The 20,703-nt window shown below is 52.1% G+C and overlaps 1 protein-coding gene across 18 annotated transcripts in view; it reads left to right on the top strand.

Moving 5' to 3' along the window:
• LOC107307524 (ataxin-2-like protein) overlaps positions 1–20,703 on the top strand; it is a 119,667-nt gene extending 98,964 nt beyond the window's left edge. For 16 of the 18 annotated variants that reach the window (XM_085533349.1, XM_085533351.1, XM_085533350.1 and 13 more), the window contains 3 exons: positions 4,118–4,273; positions 6,433–6,619; positions 19,706–20,703. In XM_085533349.1, the coding sequence (XP_085389475.1) occupies positions 4,118–4,273; positions 6,433–6,619; positions 19,706–19,746 (384 nt within the window). In that variant the 3' untranslated portion in view covers positions 19,747–20,703. The remainder of the gene's footprint in view (positions 1–4,117; positions 4,274–6,432; positions 6,620–19,705) is intronic. The other 2 variants (XR_014941092.1, XM_085533346.1) reach the window with 2 other exon arrangements.

Below are 20,703 nucleotides of genomic sequence, written 5' to 3'. Positions count from 1 at the left end.
AGACCCCATTGAGCCCCCATAGACCCCAATAGACCCCATTGACCCCTGTAGACCCCATAGAGCCCCCATTGATCCCAATAGACCCCATAAATTCCCCCTAAATCCTCCCATAGACCCCATAAATCCCCCATAGATCCCCCATAAATCCCAATAGACCCCATAGAACCCCCATAGATCCCAATAGATCCCATTGACCCCCATTGTGCCCCCATAGACCCCATAGAGATCCCATAGACCCCAGTAGACCCCATGGAACCCCCATAGATCCCAATAGACCCCATTGAGCCCCCATAGATACCCCATAGAGATCCCATAGAACCCAATAGACCCCATAGAACCCCCATAGATCCCAATAGACCCCATTGACCCCCATTGTGCCCCCATAGACCCCATAGAGATCCCATAGACTCCAATAGACCCCATAGATCCCATAGAGCCCCCATAGACCCCAATAGACCCCATTGACCCCAATAGACGCCATAGATCTCCCCATAGACCCCATAGAACACCCATTGACCCCTGTAGACCCCATAGAGTCCCATTGTGTCCCTATAGACCCCATAGAGATCCCATAGAACCCAATAGACCCCATTGACCCCATTGAGCCCCCATAGACCCCATAGAGATCCCATAGAACCCAATAGACCCCATAGAACCCCCATAGACCCCATTGACCCCAATAGACCCCATAGAGCCCCCATAGACCCCAATAGACCCCATTGACCCCAATAGACGCCATAGATCTCCCCATAGACCCCATAGAACCCCCATTGACCCCTGTAGACCCCATAGAGCCCCCATTGATCCCAATAGACCCCATAAATTCCCCCTAAATCCCCCATAGACCCCATAGATCCCCCCATAGACCCCAAAAATCCACCATAGAGCCCCCATAAATCCCAATAGACCCCATAGAACCCCCATAGATTCCAATAGGTCCCATTGACCCCCATTGTGCCCCCATAGGCCCCATAGAACCCCCATTGACCCCTGTAGACCCCATAGAGCCCCCATTGATCCCAATAGACCCCATAGAACCCCCATAGAGCCCCAATAGCCCCCAATAGGCCCCATAGAGATCCCATAGACCTTATTGACCCCAATAGACCCCATAGATCCCCCCATAGACCCCATAGATCTTCCCATAAATCCCCCATAGACCCCTTAAAGCCCCCATAGACCCCATAGAGACCCCAATAGACCCCAATAGACCCCATAGATCCCCCCATAGACCCCATAGAGACCCTAGAGACCCCATAGACCCCAATAGACCCCATAGATCCCCCCATAGACCCCAATAGACCCTATAAATCCCCCCATAGACCCCATAGATCTTCCCATAGATCCCCCATAGACCCCTTAAAGCCCCCATAGACCCCATAGAGACCCCAATAGACCCCATAGATGCCCAATAGACCCCATAGATCCCCCCATAGACTCCATAGATCCACCCATAGGCCCCATAGATCCCCCCATAGACCCCATAGATACCCCATAGAAACCATTGACCCCAATAGACCCCATAGATCCCCCCATAGACCCCAATAAACCCCATAAATCCCCCCAATAGACCCCAATAGACCCCATAGATCCCCCCATAGACCCCATAAAGCCCCCATAGACCCCAATAGACCCCTATAGACCCCATAGACCCCATAAATCCCCCCATAGACCCCATAGATCCCTCCATTGACCCTAATAGACCCCATAGAGACCCCATAGAAACCCCCATAGAGCCCTTAAAGCCCCCGTAGACCCCATAGAGACTCCATAGACCCCATAAAGCCCCTATAGACCCTATAGAGACCCCATAGACCCCCATTGACCCCATAAATCCCCCCATAGATCCCCCCATAGACCCCATAAATCCCACCATAGGTCCCCCCATAGACCCCATAGAGACCCCATAGACCCCAATAGACCCCATAGACCCCAATAGACCCCATAGAGACCCCATAGACCCCCATAGATCCCCCCATACACCCCAATAAACCCCATAAATCCCCCCAATAGACCCCAATAGACCCCATAGATCCCCCCATAGACCCCATAAAGCCCCCATAGACCCCAATAGACCCCATAGACCCCATAGACCCCATAAATCCCCCCATAGACCCCATAGATCCCTCCATTGACCCTAATAGACCCCATAGAGACCCCATAGAAACCCCCATAGAGCCCTTAAAGCCCCCGTAGACCCCATAGAGACCCCATAGACCCCTTAAAGCCCCCACAGACCCCATAAATCCCCCATAGACCCCATAAATCCCCCCATAGACCCCATAGAGACCCCATACATCCCCCCATAGAAACCATTGACCCCAATAGACCTTGTAGCAACCCCATAGACCCCAATAGACCCCATAGATCCCCCCATAGAACCCCCCATAGACTCCATAGATCCCCCCATAGACCCCATAGAGACCCTATAGACCTCATAGATCCCCCCATAGACATTAGTAGATCCCATATACCCCAATAGACCACATAGACCCCAATAGACCCTATTGACCCCCATTGTGCCCCCATAGACCCCATAGAGACCCCATAGACCCCATAGATCCCCCCATAGACCCTGTAGACCCCATAGATCCCCCCATAGACCTCATAGAGACCCTATAGACCCCATAGACTGCCATAGACCACCATAGACCCCATAAATCCCCCCATAGACCCCATAGACCCCCATAGACCCCATGAAGCCCCCATAGACCCCCATAGACCCCATAGATCCCCCCCATAGACCCCAATAGACCCCATAGATCCCCCAATAAATCCCATAGAGATCTTATAGAACCCATATACCTCATAGAGACCCCATAGACCCCATAAATCCCCCCATAGACCCCCCCATAGGCCCCCATAGACCCCAATAGACCTTATAAGTCCCCCCATAGACCCCATAGATCCCCCCATAGATCCCCCATAGACCCCTTAAAGCCCCCATAGACCCCATAGATCCCCCCATAGACCCCATTGATACCCCCATAGACCCCATAGAGACCTTATAGAACCCATATACCCCATAGAGACCCCATAGACCCCCATAGACCCCCTAAATCTCCCATAGACCCCCTAAATCCTCCCATAGACCCCATAGAGACCCCATAGACCCCAATAGACCTCATAGAGACCCCAATAGACCCCAATAGACCCCATAGAGACCCCAATAGACCCCATAGATACCCCATAGACCCCAATAGACCCCATAGATCCCCCCATAGACCCCATAAAGCCCCCATAGACCCCAATAGACCCCTATAGACCCCATAGACCCCATAGACCCCATAAATCCCCCCATAGACCCCATAGATCCCTCCATTGACCCTAATAGACCCCATAGAGACCCCATAGAAACCCCCATAGAGCCCTTAAAGCCCCCGTAGACCCCATAGAGACCCCATAGACCCCTTAAAGCCCCCACAGACCCCATAAATCCCCCATAGACCCCATAAATCCCCCCATAGACCCCATAGATCCCCCCATAGACCCCTTAAAGCCCCTGTAGACCCCATAGAGACCCCATAGACCCCATAGAGACCCCTTAGACCCCATAGATCCCCCCATAGATCCCCCCATAGACCCCATAGAGACCCCATAGACCCCAATAGACCCCATAGAGCCGCCCGTAGACCCCATAGATGCCCCCATAAACTCCATAGACCCCATAGAGCCCCCCATAGATCCCCATAGATCCCCCCATAGACCCCATAGACCCCATAGATCCCCCCATAGATCACCCATAGACCCCATAGAGCCCCCCATAGACCCCATTGATACCACCGTAGACCCCATAGATCCCCCCATAGACCCCATAGATTCCCCCATAGATCCCCCCCATAGACCCCATAGAGACCCCTTAGACACCATAGACCCCATAGATCCCCCCATGGACCCCATAGACCCCCCCATAGAACCCATAGACCTCATAGATCCCCCCATAGATCCCCCATAGACCATAATTCCAATGGCTTTATATGGCAGGGGGGCGGGGCTTGTGGGCGTTGTGGGCGGGGCTTATTGGCTTTGTGGGCGGAGCTTGTGGGCTTATGGGCGTGGCTTATTGTATTGTGGGCGGGGCTTGCGTTAGCTCCGCCCCCTCCATGATCCCCTATAGCCCCCCACAGGTTTCCACGTGGCCACGCCTCCAGGGGGCGGGGCTCAGTCTCCTCCCTCCTCATTGGCTAATCCCAGCGGAGCCCCGCCCCCTCAGGCTCCGCCCACCGCCATATATGGACTGCAGCAGCCCCTCCCCCACGGCTACGTGGGGCAGGTAATGGGGGGCTATGGGGGCTATGGGGTCTTTATGGGGTCTATAGGGTCTCTATGGGGTCTATGGGGTCTATGGGGGGGTTTATGGGGTCTATAGGGTCTCTATGGGGTCTATGGGGGGATCTATGGGGTCTATGGGGGCTTTATGGGGTCTATGGGGTTTATGGGGTCTATGGGGTCTATGGGGGGCTTTATGGGGTCTATTGGGTCTATAGGGTCTCTATGAGGTCTATGGGGGGATCTATGGGGTCTATGGGGGGCTTTATGGGGTCTATAGGGTCTATGGGGTCTCTATGGGGTCTATGGGGGGATCTATGGGGTCTATGGGGTCTATGGGGGGCTTTATGGGATCTATGGGGTCTATGGGGGCTTTATGGGGTCTATGGGGTCTATGGGGGGATCTATGGAGTCTATGGGGGCTTTATGGGGTCTATGGGGTCTATGGGGGGATCTATGGAGTCTATGGGGGGCTTTATGGGGTCTATGGGGTCTATGGGGGTTTATGGGGTCTATGGGGTCTATGGGGGTCTTTATGGGGTCTATGGGGGGATCTATGGGGGCTTTATGGGGTCTATGGGGTCTATAGGGTCTCTATGGGGTCTATGGGGGCTATGGGGGGGTCTATGGGGTCTGTGGGGGTGTCTATGGGGTCTATGGGGTCTGTGGGGGTATCTATGGGGTCTATGGGGGGATCTATGGGGTCTATGGGGGGATCTATGGGGTCTATGGGGGCTTTATGGGGTCTATGGGGGGTTTTATGGGGTCTATGGGGTCTATAGGGCCTCTGTGGGGTCTATGGGGGGATCTATGGGGTCTATGGGGTCTATAGGGTCTCTATGGGGTCTATGGGGTCTATAGGGTCTCTATGGGGTATCTATGGGGTCTATGGGGGCTGTGGGGGGGTCTATGGGGTCTATAGGGGGGTCTATGGGGTCTATAGGGTCTCTATGGGGGATCTATGGGGTCTATGGGGGCTGTGGGGGGGTCTATGGGGAGATTTATGGGGTCCATGAGGGGATTTATGGGGTCTATGGGGGGATCTATGGGGTATATGGGAGGATCTATAGGGTCTCTATGGGGTCTATGGGGTCTATAGGGTCTCTATGGGGTATCTATGGGGTCTATGGGGGCTGTGGGGGGGTCTATGGGGTCTATGGGGGGGTCTATGGGGTCTATAGGGTCTCTATGGGGTATCTATGGGGTCTATGGGGGCTGTGGGGGGGTCTATGGGGTCTATGGGGGGGTCTATGGGGTCTATAGGGTCTCTATGGGGTCTATGGGGGGGTCTATGGGGGGGTCTATGGGGGGATTTATGGGGTCCATGAGGGGATTTATGGGGTCTATGGGGGGATCTATGGGGTCTATGGGGGGGTCTATGGGGTCTATAGGGTCTCTATGGGGTCTGTGGGGGGGTCTATGGGGGGATTTATGGGGTCCATGAGGGGATTTATGGGGTCTATGGGGGGATCTATGGGGTCTATGGGAGGATCTATGGGGTCTGTGGGGTCTGTGGGGGGGTCTATGGGGGGATCTATGGGGTCCATGGGGTCTGTATGGGGTCTATGGGGTCTATGGGGGGATCTATGGGGTCTATGGGGGATCTATGGGGTCTATGGGGGCTTTATGGGGTCTATGGGGTCTCTATGGGGTCTGTGGGGGGGGTTTATGGGGTCTATGGGGGCTATGGGGTATATGGGGTCTATGGGGTCTCTATGGGGTCTATGGGGGGTTCTATGGGGTCTCTATGGGGTCTATGGGGGGTTCTATGGGGTCTGTAGGGTCTGTGGGGGTGTCTATGGGGTCTATAGGGGGGTTTATGGGGTCTATAGGGTCTCTATGGGGTCTATGGGGTCTATAGGGGGGTTTATGGGGTCTATAGGGTCTCTATGGGGTCTATGGGGTCTATGGGGGCTTTATGGGGTCTATGGGGTCTATGGGGGGGTTTATGGGGTCTATGGAGTCTATAGGGTCTCTATGGGGTCTATAGGGGGGTTTATGGGGTCTATAGGGTCTCTATGGGGTCTATGGGGTCTATGGGGGGATCTATGGGGTCTATGGGGTCTATAGGGTCTCTATGGGGTCTATGGGGTCTATAGGGTCTCTATGGGATCTATGGGGTCTATGGGTTCTAGGTCTAACCCTCTAACCCCATATCCCCAGCCCCACGTCCCCCCACCCCACGGTGCCGCCCCCCCCCCCCCCGTGATGCTGCTGCCTCCTCCGGGTCCCCCCCCACCTCCCGCCCCACAACCAGCCCAAGGAGCCCCACAAGGGACCCCAGGACCCCCCCAAGGGGCTCTGCCTCCAGCCAGTCCGGCCCCATATGGATTCCTAGGACCCCATACAGGTATATGGGGTTTGGGTATGGGGGGATATGGGGTCATTTATGGGGGGATATGGGGTCATTTATGGGGTCTGGGGTTCATTTATGGGATCTGGAGATTACTTAAGGGAGATATGGGGTCATTTATGGGGGATATGGGGTCATTTATGGGGTCTGGAGGTTACTTAAGGGGGATATGGGGTCCTTTGGGGGAGATATGGGGTCATTTATGGGGGATATGGGGTCATTTATGGGGATATGGGGTCATTTATGGGGGATATGGGGTCATTTATGGGGATATAGGGTCATTTATGGGGGATATGGGGTCATTTATGGGGGGATATGGGGTCATTTATGGGGTCTGGAGGTTACTTAAGGGGGATATGGGGTCCATTGGGGGGATATGGGGTCATTTATGGGGGGATATGGGGTTTTCTGGGGATATATGGCGTTATTTATGGGGGGATATGGGGTCATTTATGGGGTCTGGAGGTTACTTAAGGGGGATATGGGGTCATTTATGGGGGATATGGGGTCATTTATGGGGGATATGGGGTCATTTATGGGGATATAGGGTCATTTATGGGGATATGGGGTCATTTATGGGGGATATGGGGTCATTTATGGGGATATAGGGTCATTTATGGGGGTATGGGGTCATTTATGGGGGATATGGGGTCATTTATGGGGATATGGGGTCATATATGGGGTCATTTATGGGGTCTGGGAATCACTTATGGGGATATGGGGTCATTTATGGGGGGATATGGGGTCATTTATGGGGTCTGGAGGTTACTTAAGGGGGATATGGGGTCCTTTGGGGGAGATATGGGGTCATTTATGGGGGGATATGGGGTCATTTATGGGGTCTGGGGTCCTTTGGGGGGGATATGGGGGTCCATTGGGGGGATATGGGGTCATTTATGGGGTCTGGGGTCATTTATGGGGATATGGGGTCATTTATGGGGTCTGGAGGTTACTTAAGGGGGATATGGGGTCATTTATGGGGGTATGGGGTTTGGGTATGGGGGGTTTGGGGTTATTTATGGGGGGATATGGGGTCATTTATGGGGATATCGGGTCCTTTGGGGGGGATATGGGGTCATTTATGGGGGGATATGGATTCCTAGGACCCCATACAGGTATATGGGGTTTGGGTATGGGGGGTTTGGGGTTATTTATGGGGGGATATGGGGTCATTTATGGGGGGATATGGGGTCATTTATGGGGATATGGGGTCATTTATGGGGGGATATGGGGTCATTTATGGGGATATGGGGTCATTTATGGGGATATGGGGTCATTTATGGGGATATGGGGTCATTTATGGGGGATATGGGGTTATTTATGGGATATGGGGTCATTTATGGGGATATGGGGTCATTTGTGGGGATATGGGGTCATTTATGGGGCCTGGAGGTTACTTAAGGGGGATATGGGGTCCTTTGGGGGAGATATGGGGTCATTTATGGGGGATATGGGGTCATTTATGGGGTTTGGTTATGGGGGGAGGGGGGTTATGTGGGGTTTGGGGTTATTTATGGGGGGATATGGGGTCATTTATGGGGGGATATGGGGTCATTTATGGGGGGATATGGGGTCATTTATGGGGGGATATGGGGTCATTTATGGGGTCTGGGGTTCATTTATGGGATCTGGAGATTACTTAAGGGAGATATGGGGTCATTTATGGGGGATATGGGGTCATTTATGGGGTCTGGAGGTTACTTAAGGGGGATATGGGGTCCTTTGGGGGAGATATGGGGTCATTTATGGGGGATATGGGGTCATTTATGGGGATATGGGGTCATTTATGGGGGATATGGGGTCATTTATGGGGATATAGGGTCATTTATGGGGGATATGGGGTCATTTATGGGGGGATATGGGGTCATTTATGGGGTCTGGAGGTTACTTAAGGGGGATATGGGGTCCATTGGGGGGATATGGGGTCATTTATGGGGGGATATGGGGTTTTCTGGGGATATATGGCGTTATTTATGGGGGGATATGGGGTCATTTATGGGGTCTGGAGGTTACTTAAGGGGGATATGGGGTCATTTATGGGGGATATGGGGTCATTTATGGGGGATATGGGGTCATTTATGGGGATATAGGGTCATTTATGGGGATATGGGGTCATTTATGGGGGATATGGGGTCATTTATGGGGATATAGGGTCATTTATGGGGGTATGGGGTCATTTATGGGGGATATGGGGTCATTTATGGGGATATGGGGTCATATATGGGGTCATTTATGGGGTCTGGGAATCACTTATGGGGATATGGGGTCATTTATGGGGGGATATGGGGTCATTTATGGGGTCTGGAGGTTACTTAAGGGGGATATGGGGTCCTTTGGGGGAGATATGGGGTCATTTATGGGGGGATATGGGGTCATTTATGGGGTCTGGAGGTTACTTAAGGGGGATATGGGGTCCTTTGGGGGAGATATGGGGTCATTTATGGGGGGATATGGGGTCATTTATGGGGTCTGGGGTCCTTTGGGGGGGATATGGGGGTCCATTGGGGGGATATGGGGTCATTTATGGGGTCTGGGGTCATTTATGGGGATATGGGGTCATTTATGGGGTCTGGAGGTTACTTAAGGGGGATATGGGGTCATTTATGGGGGTATGGGGTTTGGGTATGGGGGGTTTGGGGTTATTTATGGGGGGATATGGGGTCATTTATGGGGATATCGGGTCCTTTGGGGGGGATATGGGGTCATTTATGGGGGGATATGGATTCCTAGGACCCCATACAGGTATATGGGGTTTGGGTATGGGGGGTTTGGGGTTATTTATGGGGGGATATGGGGTCATTTATGGGGGGATATGGGGTCATTTATGGGGATATGGGGTCATTTATGGGGGGATATGGGGTCATTTATGGGGATATGGGGTCATTTATGGGGATATGGGGTCATTTATGGGGATATGGGGTCATTTATGGGGGATATGGGGTCATTTATGGGGGATATGGGGTTATTTATGGGATATGGGGTCATTTATGGGGATATGGGGTCATTTGTGGGGATATGGGGTCATTTATGGGGCCTGGAGGTTACTTAAGGGGGATATGGGGTCCTTTGGGGGAGATATGGGGTCATTTATGGGGGATATGGGGTCATTTATGGGGTTTGGTTATGGGGGGAGGGGGGTTATGTGGGGTTTGGGGTTATTTATGGGGGGATATGGGGTCATTTATGGGGGGATATGGGGTCATTTATGGGGGGATATGGGGTCATTTATGGGGGGATATGGATTCCTAGGACCCCATACAGGTATATGGGGTTTGGGTATGGGGGGTTTGGGGTTATTTATGGGGTCTGGGGGTCATTTATGGGGGATATGGGGTCATTTATGGGGTCTGGAGGTTACTTAAGGGGGATATGGGGTTATTTATGGGGTGCTTTGGGGGGGATATGGGGTCATTTATGGGGATATGGGGTCATTTATGGGGTCTGGGGTCCTTTGGGGGGGATATGGGGGTCCATTGGGGGGATATGGGGTCATTTATGGGGGGATATGGGGTTTTCTGGGGATATATGGGGTTATTTATGGGGGGATATGGGGTCATTTATGGGGTCTGGAGATTACATAAGGGGGATATGGGGTCATTTATGGGGATATGGGGTCATTTATGGGGGATATGGGGTCATTTATGGGGATATGGGGTCATTTATGGGGGATATGGGGTCATTTATGGGGATATGGGGTTTGGTTATGGGGGGTTTGGGGTTATTTATGGGGGGATATGGGGTCATTTATGGGGATATTGGGTCCTTTGGGGGGGATATGGGGTCATTTATGGGGGGATATGGATTCCTAGGACCCCATACAGGTATATGGGGTTTGGGTATGGGGGGAGGGGGGTTATTTATGGGGGGATATGGGGTCATTTATGGGGGATATGGGGTCATTTATGGGGGGATATGGATTCCTAGGACCCCATACAGGTATATGGGGTTTGGGTATGGGGGGGGGGGTTGGTTATGTGGGGCTGGGGGTTATTTATGGGGGGATATGGGGTCATTTATGGGGTCTGGGGTCCTTTGGGGGGGATATGGGGTTATTTATGGGGGGATATGGGGTTTTCTGGGGGGATATGGGGTTATTTATGGGGTCTGGAGGTTACTTAAGGGGGATATGGGGTCATTTATGGGGATATGGGGTTATTTATGGGGTGCTTTGGGGGAGATATGGGGTTATTTATGGGGATATAGGGTCATTTATGGGGTCTGGGGTCCTTTGGGGGGGATATGGGGTCATTTATGGGGATATCGGGTCCTTTGGGGGGGATATGGGGTCATTTATGGGGATATGGGGTCATTTATGGGGGATATGGGGTCATTTATGGGGGGATATGGGGTCATTTATGGGGATATGGGGTCATTTATGGGGATATGGGGTCATTTATGGGGTCCTTTGGGTGGGATATGGGGTTATTTATGGGGATATAGGGTCATTTATGGGGTCTGGGGTCCTTTGGGGGGGATATGGGGTCATTTATGGGGGGATATGGATTCCTAGGACCCCATACAGGTATATGGGGTTTGGGTATGGGGGGTTTGGGGTTATTTATGGGGGGATATGGGGTCATTTATGGGGATATGGGGTCATTTATGGGGGATATGGGGTCATTTATGGGGGGATATGGATTCCTAGGACCCCATACAGGTATATGGGGTTTGGGTATGGGGGGTTTGGGGTTATTTATGGGGGGATATGGGGTCATTTATGGGGATATGGGGTCATTTATGGGGGATATGGGGTCATTTATGGGGGGATATGGATTCCTAGGACCCCATACAGGTATATGGGGTTTGGGTATGGGGGGTTTGGGGTTATTTATGGGGATATGGGATCATTTATGGGGGATATGGGGTCATTTATGGGGAGATATGGGGTCATTTATGGGGGGATATGGGGTTATTTATGGGGTCTGGAGGTTACTTAAGGGGGATATGGGGTCATTTATGGGGGATATGGGGTCATTTATGGGGTCTGGGGTGCTTTGGGGGGGATATGGGGTCATTTATGGGGCCTGGGGTTCATTTATGGGGGGATATAGGGTCATTTATGGGGTCTGGGGTCCTTTGGGGGGGATATGGGGGTCCATTGGGGGGATATGGGGTCATTTATGGGGGGATATGGGGTTTTCTGGGGATATATGGGGTTATTTATGGGGGGATATGGGGTCATTTATGGGGTCTGGGGTCCTTTGGGGGGGATATGGGGTCATTTATGGGGTCTGGAGGTTTCTTAAGGGGGATATGGGGTCCTTTGGGGGAGATATGGGGTCATTTATGGGGGATATGGGGTCATTTATGGGGGATATGGGGTCATTTATGGGGATATGGGGTCATTTATGGGGGATATGGGGTCATTTATGGGGTCTGGAGGTTACTTAAGGGGGATATGGGGTCATTTATGGGGATATGGGGTTATTTATGGGGTCTGGGGTCCTTTGGGGGGGATATGGGGTTATTTATGGGGTGCTTTGGGGGGGATATGGGGTCATTTATGGGGGGATATGGGGTCATTTATGGGGGATATGGGGTCATTTATGGGGATATGGGGTTATTTATGGGGTCCTTTGGGGGGGATATGGGGTTATTTATGGGGATATGGGGTCATTTATGGGGGATATGGGGTCATCTATGGGGATATGGGGTCATTTATGGGGGATATGGGGTCATTTATGGGGATATGGGGTCATTTATGGGGGATATGGGGCCATTTATGGGGTCTGGGGGTCATTTATGGGGTCTGGGTGTCACTTATGGGGATATAGGGTCATTTATGGGGATATGGGGTCATTTATGGGGATATGGGGTCATTTATGGGGGGATATGGGGTCATTTATGGGGGATATGGGGTCATTTATGGGATATGGGGTCATTTATGGGGGATATGGGGTCATTTATGGGGGATATGGGGTCATTTATGGGGATATGGGGTCATTTATGGGGATATGGGGTCATTTATGGGTTATATGGGGTCATTTATGGGGGATATGGGGTCATTTATGGGGGATATGGGGTCATTTATGGGGGATATGGGGTCATTTATGGGATATGGGGTCATTTATGGGGGATATGGGGTCATTTATGGGGATATGGGGTCATTTATGGGGATATGGGGTCATTTATGGGGGATATGGGGTTATTTATGGGGGATATGGGATTATTTATGGGGTCTGGGGTCCTTGGGGGGGATATGGGGTTATTTATGGGGTGCTTTGGGGTCATTTATGGGGGATATGGGGTCATTTATGGGGTCTGGGGGTCATTTATGGGGATATGGGGTTTTCTGGGGGGATATGGGGTTATTTATGGGGGGTAGAGGGTCATTTATGGGGATATGGGGTCATTTATGGGGTCTGGAGGTTACTTAAGGGGGTTATGGGGTCCTTTGGGAGGGATATGGGGTTCAATTATGGGGGGTAGGGGTCACTTATGGGCCCATCTATGGGGTGATATATGGGGCACTATGGGCTCATCTATGGGGTCATCTATGGGGCCATCTATGGGGCTATCTATGGGGCACTATGGGCTCATCTATGGGGCCATCTATGGGGAGATCTATGGGGCTCTGTGGGACACTATGGACCATCTATGGGGCCATCTATGGGGTCATCTATGGGGTGATCTATGGGGCACTGTGGGCTCATCTATGGGGTCATCTATAGGGCCTTCTATGGGGTGATCTATGGGGCCATCTATGGGGCCATCTATGGGGTGATATATGGGGTGATATATGGGGCACTGTGGGGCCATCTATGGGGCACTATGGACCATCTATGGGGCCATCTATGGGGTGATGTATGGGGCACTATGGGGTCATCTATGGGGCAATCTATGGGGTCATCTATGGGGTCATCTATGGGGCTCTATGGGGCACTAAGTGGTCATCTATGGGGTCATCTATGGGGCCATCTATGGGGTGATATATGGGGCCATCTATGGGGCAATCTATGGGGCCATCTATGGGGCACTATGGGGTCATCTATGGGGCCATCTATGGGCTCATCTATGGGGCCATCTATGGGGCACTATGGGGCCATCTATGGGGTCATCTATGGGGCTATCTATGGGGCCATCTATGGGGCACTATGGGCTCATCTATGGGGCCATCTATGGTGTCATCTATGGGGTGATATATTGGGCACTATGGGGTCATCTATGGGGCCATCTATGGGGTGATCTATGGGGCTCTGTGGGGCACTATGGGCCATCTATGGGGTCATCTATGGGGCCTTCTATGGGGTGATGTATGGGGCACTATGGGGCCATCTATGGGGCACTATGGGCTCATCTATGGGGCCATCTATGGGGCCATCTATGGGGTGATCTATGGGCCATCTATGGGGTGATCTATGGGGCTCTATGGGGCACTATGGACCATCTATGGGGTCATCTATGGGGCTATCTATGGGGCTATCTATGGGGCACTATGGGCTCATCTATGGGGCCATCTATGGGGCACTATGGGCTCATCTATGGGGTCATCTATGAGGTGATCTATGGGGATCCATGGGGCACTATGTGGTCATCTATGGGGTCATCTATGGGGCTATCTATGGGGCTATCTATGGGGCACTATGGGCTCATCTATGGGGCCATCTATGGGGCCATCTATGGGGCCATCTATGGGGTCATCTATGGGGTGATATATTGGGCACTATGGGGTCATCTATGGGGCCATCTGTGGGGCCATCTATGGGGCAGTCTATGGGGTCATCTATGGGGTGATATACGGGGCACAATGGGCTCATCTACGGGGCCATCTATGGGGCACTATGGGCTCATCTATGGGGCCATCTATGGGGCCATCTATGGGGTGATGTATGGGGCACTATGGGGTCATCTATGGGGTCATCTATGGGGCTCTATGGGGCACTATGTGGTCATCTATGGGGCCATCTATGGGGCTCTATGGGGTCATCTATGGGGCCATCTATGGGGCCTTCTATGGGGTGATATATGGACCATCTATGGGGCCATCTATGGGGCACTATGGGGTCATCTATGGGGCCATCTATGGGGTCATCTATGGGGTGATATATTGGGCACTATGGGGTCATCTATGGGGCCATCTGTGGGGCCATCTATGGGGCAGTCTATGGGGTCATCTATGGGGTGATATACGGGGCACAATGGGCTCATCTATGGGGCCATCTATGGGGCACTATGGGCTCATCTATGGGGTCATCTATGGGGCCTTCTATGGGGTCATCTATGGGGTGATCTATGGGGATCCATGGGGCACTATGTGGTCATCTATGGGGTCATCTATGGGGCCATCTATGGGGTGATATATGGGGCACTATGGGGTCATCTATGGGGTCATCTATGGGGTCATCTATGGGGTGATATATGGGGCCATCTATGGGGTGATCTATGGGGCTCTATGGGGCACTATGGGTCATCTATGGGGCTATATATGGGGCTATCTATGGGGCACTATGGGTTCATATATGGGGCCATCTATGGGGTCATCTATGGGGTGATGTATAGGGCACTATGGACCATCTATGGGGCACTATGGGCTCATCTATGGGGCCATCTATGGTGTCATCTATGGGGTGATATATTGGGCACTATGGGGTCATCTATGGGGCCATCTATGGGGTCATCTATGGGGTGATATATGGGGCACTATGGGCTCATCTATGGGGCCATCTATGGGGCACTATGGGCTCATCTATGGGGCCATCTATGGGGTCATCTATGGGGCTCTGTGGGACACTATGGACCATCTATGGGGCCATCTATGGGGTCATCTATGGGGTGATCTATGGGGCACTATGGGCTCATCTATGGGGTCATCTATGGGGCCATCTATGGGGTGATCTATGGGGCTCTATGGACCATCTATGGGGCCATCTATGGGGTGATGTATGGGGCACTATGGGGTCATCTATGGGGCAATCTATGGGGTCATCTATGGGGTCATCTATGGGGTGATATATGGGGCCATCTATGGGGCAATCTATGGGGCCATCTATGGGGCACTATGGGCTCATCTGTGGGGCCATCTATGGGGTCATCTATGGGGTGATGTATGGGGCACTATGGGGCCATCTATGGGGTCATCTATGGGGTGATCTATGGGGCTCTATGGGGCACTATGTGGCCATCTATGTGGTCATCTACGGGGTCATCTATGGGGTGATATATGGGGCCATCTATGGGGCAATCTATGGGGCCATCTATGGGGTCATCTATGGGGCCATCTATGGGGTGATATATGGGGCCATCTATGGGGTGATGTATGGGGCCATCTATGGGGCTATCTATGGGGCTATCTATGGGGCACTATGGGCTCATCTATGGGGCCATCTATGGTGTCATCTATGGGGTGATATATTGGGCACTATGGGCCATCTATGGGGCCATCTGTGGGGCCATCTATGGGGCAGTCTATGGGGTCATCTATGGGGTGATGTATGGGGCACCATGGGCTCATCTATGGGGCCATCTATGGGGTGATCTATGGGGCTCTATGGGGCACTATGGACCATCTATGGGGTCATCTATGGGGCCATCTATGGGGCACTATGGGGTCATCTATGGGGCACTATGGGGTCATCTATGGGGCCTTCTATGGGGTCATCTATGGGGTCATCTATGGGGCACTATGGGCTCATCTATGGGGTCATCTATGGGGCCATCTATGGGGTGATATATGGGGTCATCTATGGGGCCATCTATGGGGTCATCTATGGGGTGATCTATGGGGCACTATGGGCTCATCTATGGGGCCATCTATGGGGTCATATATGGGGTGATCTATGGGGCACTATGGGCTCATCTATGGGCTCATCTATGGGGCCATCTATGGGGTCATCTATGGGGTGATATATGGGGCCATCTATGGGGTGATCTATGGGGCCATCTATGGGGTGATCTATGGGGCTCTATGGGGCACTATGTGATCATCTATGGGGTCATCTATGGGGTGATGTATGGGGCACTATGGGGCCATCTATGGGGTCATCTATGGGGCTATATATGGGGCTATCTATGGGGCACTATGGGCTCATCTTTGGGGCCATCTATGGGGTCATCTATGGGGCCATCTATGGGGCACTATGGGCTCATCTATGGGGCTATCTGGGGCACTATGGGCTCATCTATGGGGTCATCTATGGGGCCATCTATGGGGTGATCTATGGGGCTCTATGGGGCACTATGGACCATCTATGGGGCCATCTATGGGGTGATGTATGGGGCACTATGGGGTCATCTATGGGGCCATCTATGGGGCCATCTATGGGGTGATATATGGGGCACTATGGGCTCATCTATGGGGCTATCTGGGGCACTATGGGCTCATCTACGGGGTCATCTATGGGGCCTTCTATGGGGTGATATATGGACCACCTATGGGGCAATCTATGGGGCCATCTATGGGGCACTATGGGGTCATCTATGGGGCCATCTATGGGGTCATCTATGGGGCCATCTATGGGGTGATGTATGGGGCACTATGGGGCCATCTATGGGGTCATCTATGGGGCTATATATGGGGCTATCTATGGGGCACTATGGGCTCATCTATGGGGCCATCTATGGTGTCATCTATGGGGTGATATATTGGGCACTATGGGGTCATCTATGGGGCCATCTGTGGGGCCATCTATGGGGCAGTCTATGGGGTCATCTATGGGGTGATATAAGGGGCACAATGGGCTCATCTATGGGGCCATCTATGGGGCACTATGGGCTCATCTATGGGGTCATCTATGGGGCCATCTATGGGGCTATCTATGGGGCCATCTATGGGGCACTATGGGCTCATCTATGGGGTCATCTATGGTGTCATCTATGGGGTGATATATTGGGCACTATGGGGTCATCTATGGGGCCATCTATGGGGTGATATATGGGGCACTATGGGCTCATCTATGGGGCCATCTATGGGGCCTTCTATGGGGTGATATATGGGCCACCTATGGGGACATCTATGGGGCACTATGGGGTCATCTATGGGGTCATCTATGGGGCCATCTATGGGGTGATCTATGGGGCTCTATGGGGCACTATGGACCATCTATGGGGCCATCTATGGGGTGATATATGGGGCACTATGGGGTCATCTATGGGGCCTTCTATGGGGTGATATATGGACCACCTATGGGGCCATCTATGGGGCACTATGGGGTCATCTATGGGGCCATCTATGGGGCCATCTATGGGGTGATATATGGGGCACTATGGGCTCATCTATGGGGCCATCTATGGGGAGATCTATGGGGCTCTGTGGGACACTATGGACCATCTATGGGGCCATCTATGGGGTCATCTATGGGGTGATGAATGGGGCACTATGGGGCACTATGTGATCATCTATGGGGTCATCTATGGGGCCATCTATGGGGTGATGTATGGGGCACTATGGGGTCATCTATGGGGCAATCTATGGGGTCATCTATGGGGTCATCTATGGGGTGATATATGGGGCCATCTATGGGGCAATCTATGGGGCCATCTATGGGGCACTATGGGGTCATCTATGGGGTGATGTATGGGGCACTATGGGGCCATCTATGGGGTCATCTATGGGGCTCTATGGGGCACTATGTGGTCATCTATGGGGTCATCTATGGGGCCATCTATGGGGCACTATGGGCCATCTATGGGGCCATCTATGGGGCCATCTATGGGGTGATATATGGGGCACTATGGGCTCATCTATGGGGCTATCTGGGGCACTATGGGCTCATCTATGGGGCCATCTATGGGGTGATGTATGGGCCATTTATGGGGCACTGTGGGGCCATCTATGGGGCCATCTATGGGGTGATATATGGGGCACTGTGGGGCACTATGGGCCATCTATGGGGCCATCTGTAGGGCCATCTATGGGGTCACCTATGGGGTCATCTATGGGGCCATCTATGGGGTGATGTATGGGGCACTATGGGCTCATCTATGGGGCCATCTATGGGGCACTATGGGGTCATCTATGGGGCCATCTATGGGGCCATCTATGGGGCACTATGGGGTCATCTATGGGGCCATCTATGGGGCCTTCTATGGGGTGATCTATGGGGCTCTATGGGGCACTATGGACCATCTATGGGGCCATCTATGGGGTGATATATGGGGCACTATGGGCTCATCTATGGGGCCATCTATGGGGCACTATGGGCTCATCTATGGGGTCATCTATGGGGTGATCTATGGGGATCCATGGGGCACTATGTGGTCATCTATGGGGTCATCTATGGGGTCATCTATGGGGCTCTATGGGGCACTATGTGGTCATCTATGGGGTCATCTATGCGGCCATCTATGGGGTGATATATGGGGCCATCTATGGGGCACTATGGGGTCATCTATGGGGCCATCTATGGGGCAATCTATGGGGCCATCTATGGGGCACTATGGGGTCATCTATGGGGCCATCTATGGGGCCATCTATGGGGTGATATATGGGGCACTATGGGCTCATCTATGGGGCCATCTATGGGGAGATCTATGGGGCTCTGTGGGACACTATGGACCATCTATGGGGCCATCTATGGGGTCATCTATGGGGTGATCTATGGGGCACTATGGGCTCATCTATGGGGTCATCTATGGGGCCATCTATGGGGTCATCTATGGGGTGATCTATGGGGCACTATGGGCTCATCTATGGGGTCATCTATGGGGCCATCTATGGGGTGATCTATGGGGCACTATGGGGTCATCTATGGGGCAATCTATGGGGCCATCTATGGGGCACTATGTGGTCATCTATGGGGTCATCTATGGGGCCATCTATGGGGTGATGTATGGGCCATCTATGGGGCCGTCTATGGGGCCTTCTATGGGGTCATCTATGGGGTGATCTATGGGGATCCATGGGGCACTATGTGGTCATCTATGGGGCCATCTATGGGGCCATCTATGGGGTGATGTATGGGGCACTATGGGGCCATCTATGGGGCACTATGGGGCCATCTATGGGGCCTTCTATGGGGTGATATATGGACCACCTATGGGGACATCTATGGGGCACTATGGGGCCACCTATGGGGCGCTATGGGTCAATCTATGGGTCAATCTATGGGGCAGAAGCTGACCCCCCCCCTTGTTTTTCCATTGCAGTGACCCCCCAGGGTCTGAGCTTCCACCCCAGCGGGAACTGAAGGGACCCCCCCAAAAAAATGGGGTGAAAAAAGGCCATTTTGGGGGTGGGATTTTAATGTGGGGCGGGGGGGGGGGGGATTAATTAATAGATTAATTAAGATTAATTAATTAATTGGTTAATTAATTGGTTAATTAATTAAAGCCCCCCCCCCCCAAGGTGATTAATAAAAATTAATTAAAGGGAATTAAAATAAAATGGGGGGGGAAAAAATGAAATAAAAAGGAAAATTAAAGGAAAAAAAAAAGGAAATTAAAAAAAAAAGGCAAAAAAAGTAAAAAAAGGCCAAAAAATGGGGATAAAAATAAAAAATGATGGGAAAAAACCCACTCGCGAGGCTCGTTTTGGGGGGAAAAATCGTGTTTTTGGGGGTGTCTGGGGTTGATACCGCGATAGTTGGGTTGATATCGCGATAGTCGGGGTTGATATCGCGATAGTTGGGGTTGATATCGTGATAGTTGGGGCCACTATCGCGATATTTGGGGCCACTATCGCGATATTCGGGGCCACTATCGCGATATTGGGGCCACTATCGCGATATTTGGGGCCACTATCACGACATACAATGCCCATATCACGATATTTGGGCCCATATCATGACATACAATGCCCATATCACGACATACAATGCCCATATCACAACATACAATGCCCATATCATGATATTTGGGGCCACTATCACGACATACAATGCCCATATCACGATATTTGGGCCCATATCATGACATACAGTGCCCGTATCACGATATTCGGGGCCACTATCGCGATATTTGGTGCCACTATCGCGACATTCGGTGCCCGTATCACAATATTTGGGGCCACTATTGCGATATTGGTGCCATATCGCGACATACAATGTCCATATCGCGACATACAATGCTCGTATCACGATATTTGGGGCCACTATCGCGATATTTGGGGTCACTATCGCGATATTTGGGGCCACTATCGTGATATT

Source organism: Coturnix japonica, unplaced genomic scaffold, assembly GCF_054131305.1.
Source record: "Coturnix japonica strain WE unplaced genomic scaffold, WE-NBRP24 Scf058, whole genome shotgun sequence".
Classification (NCBI taxonomy): Eukaryota; Metazoa; Chordata; class Aves; order Galliformes; family Phasianidae; genus Coturnix; species Coturnix japonica.
The sequence above is the reverse complement of the archived record's forward strand: the minus strand, read 5'-3'. Positions and strand labels throughout refer to the sequence as shown.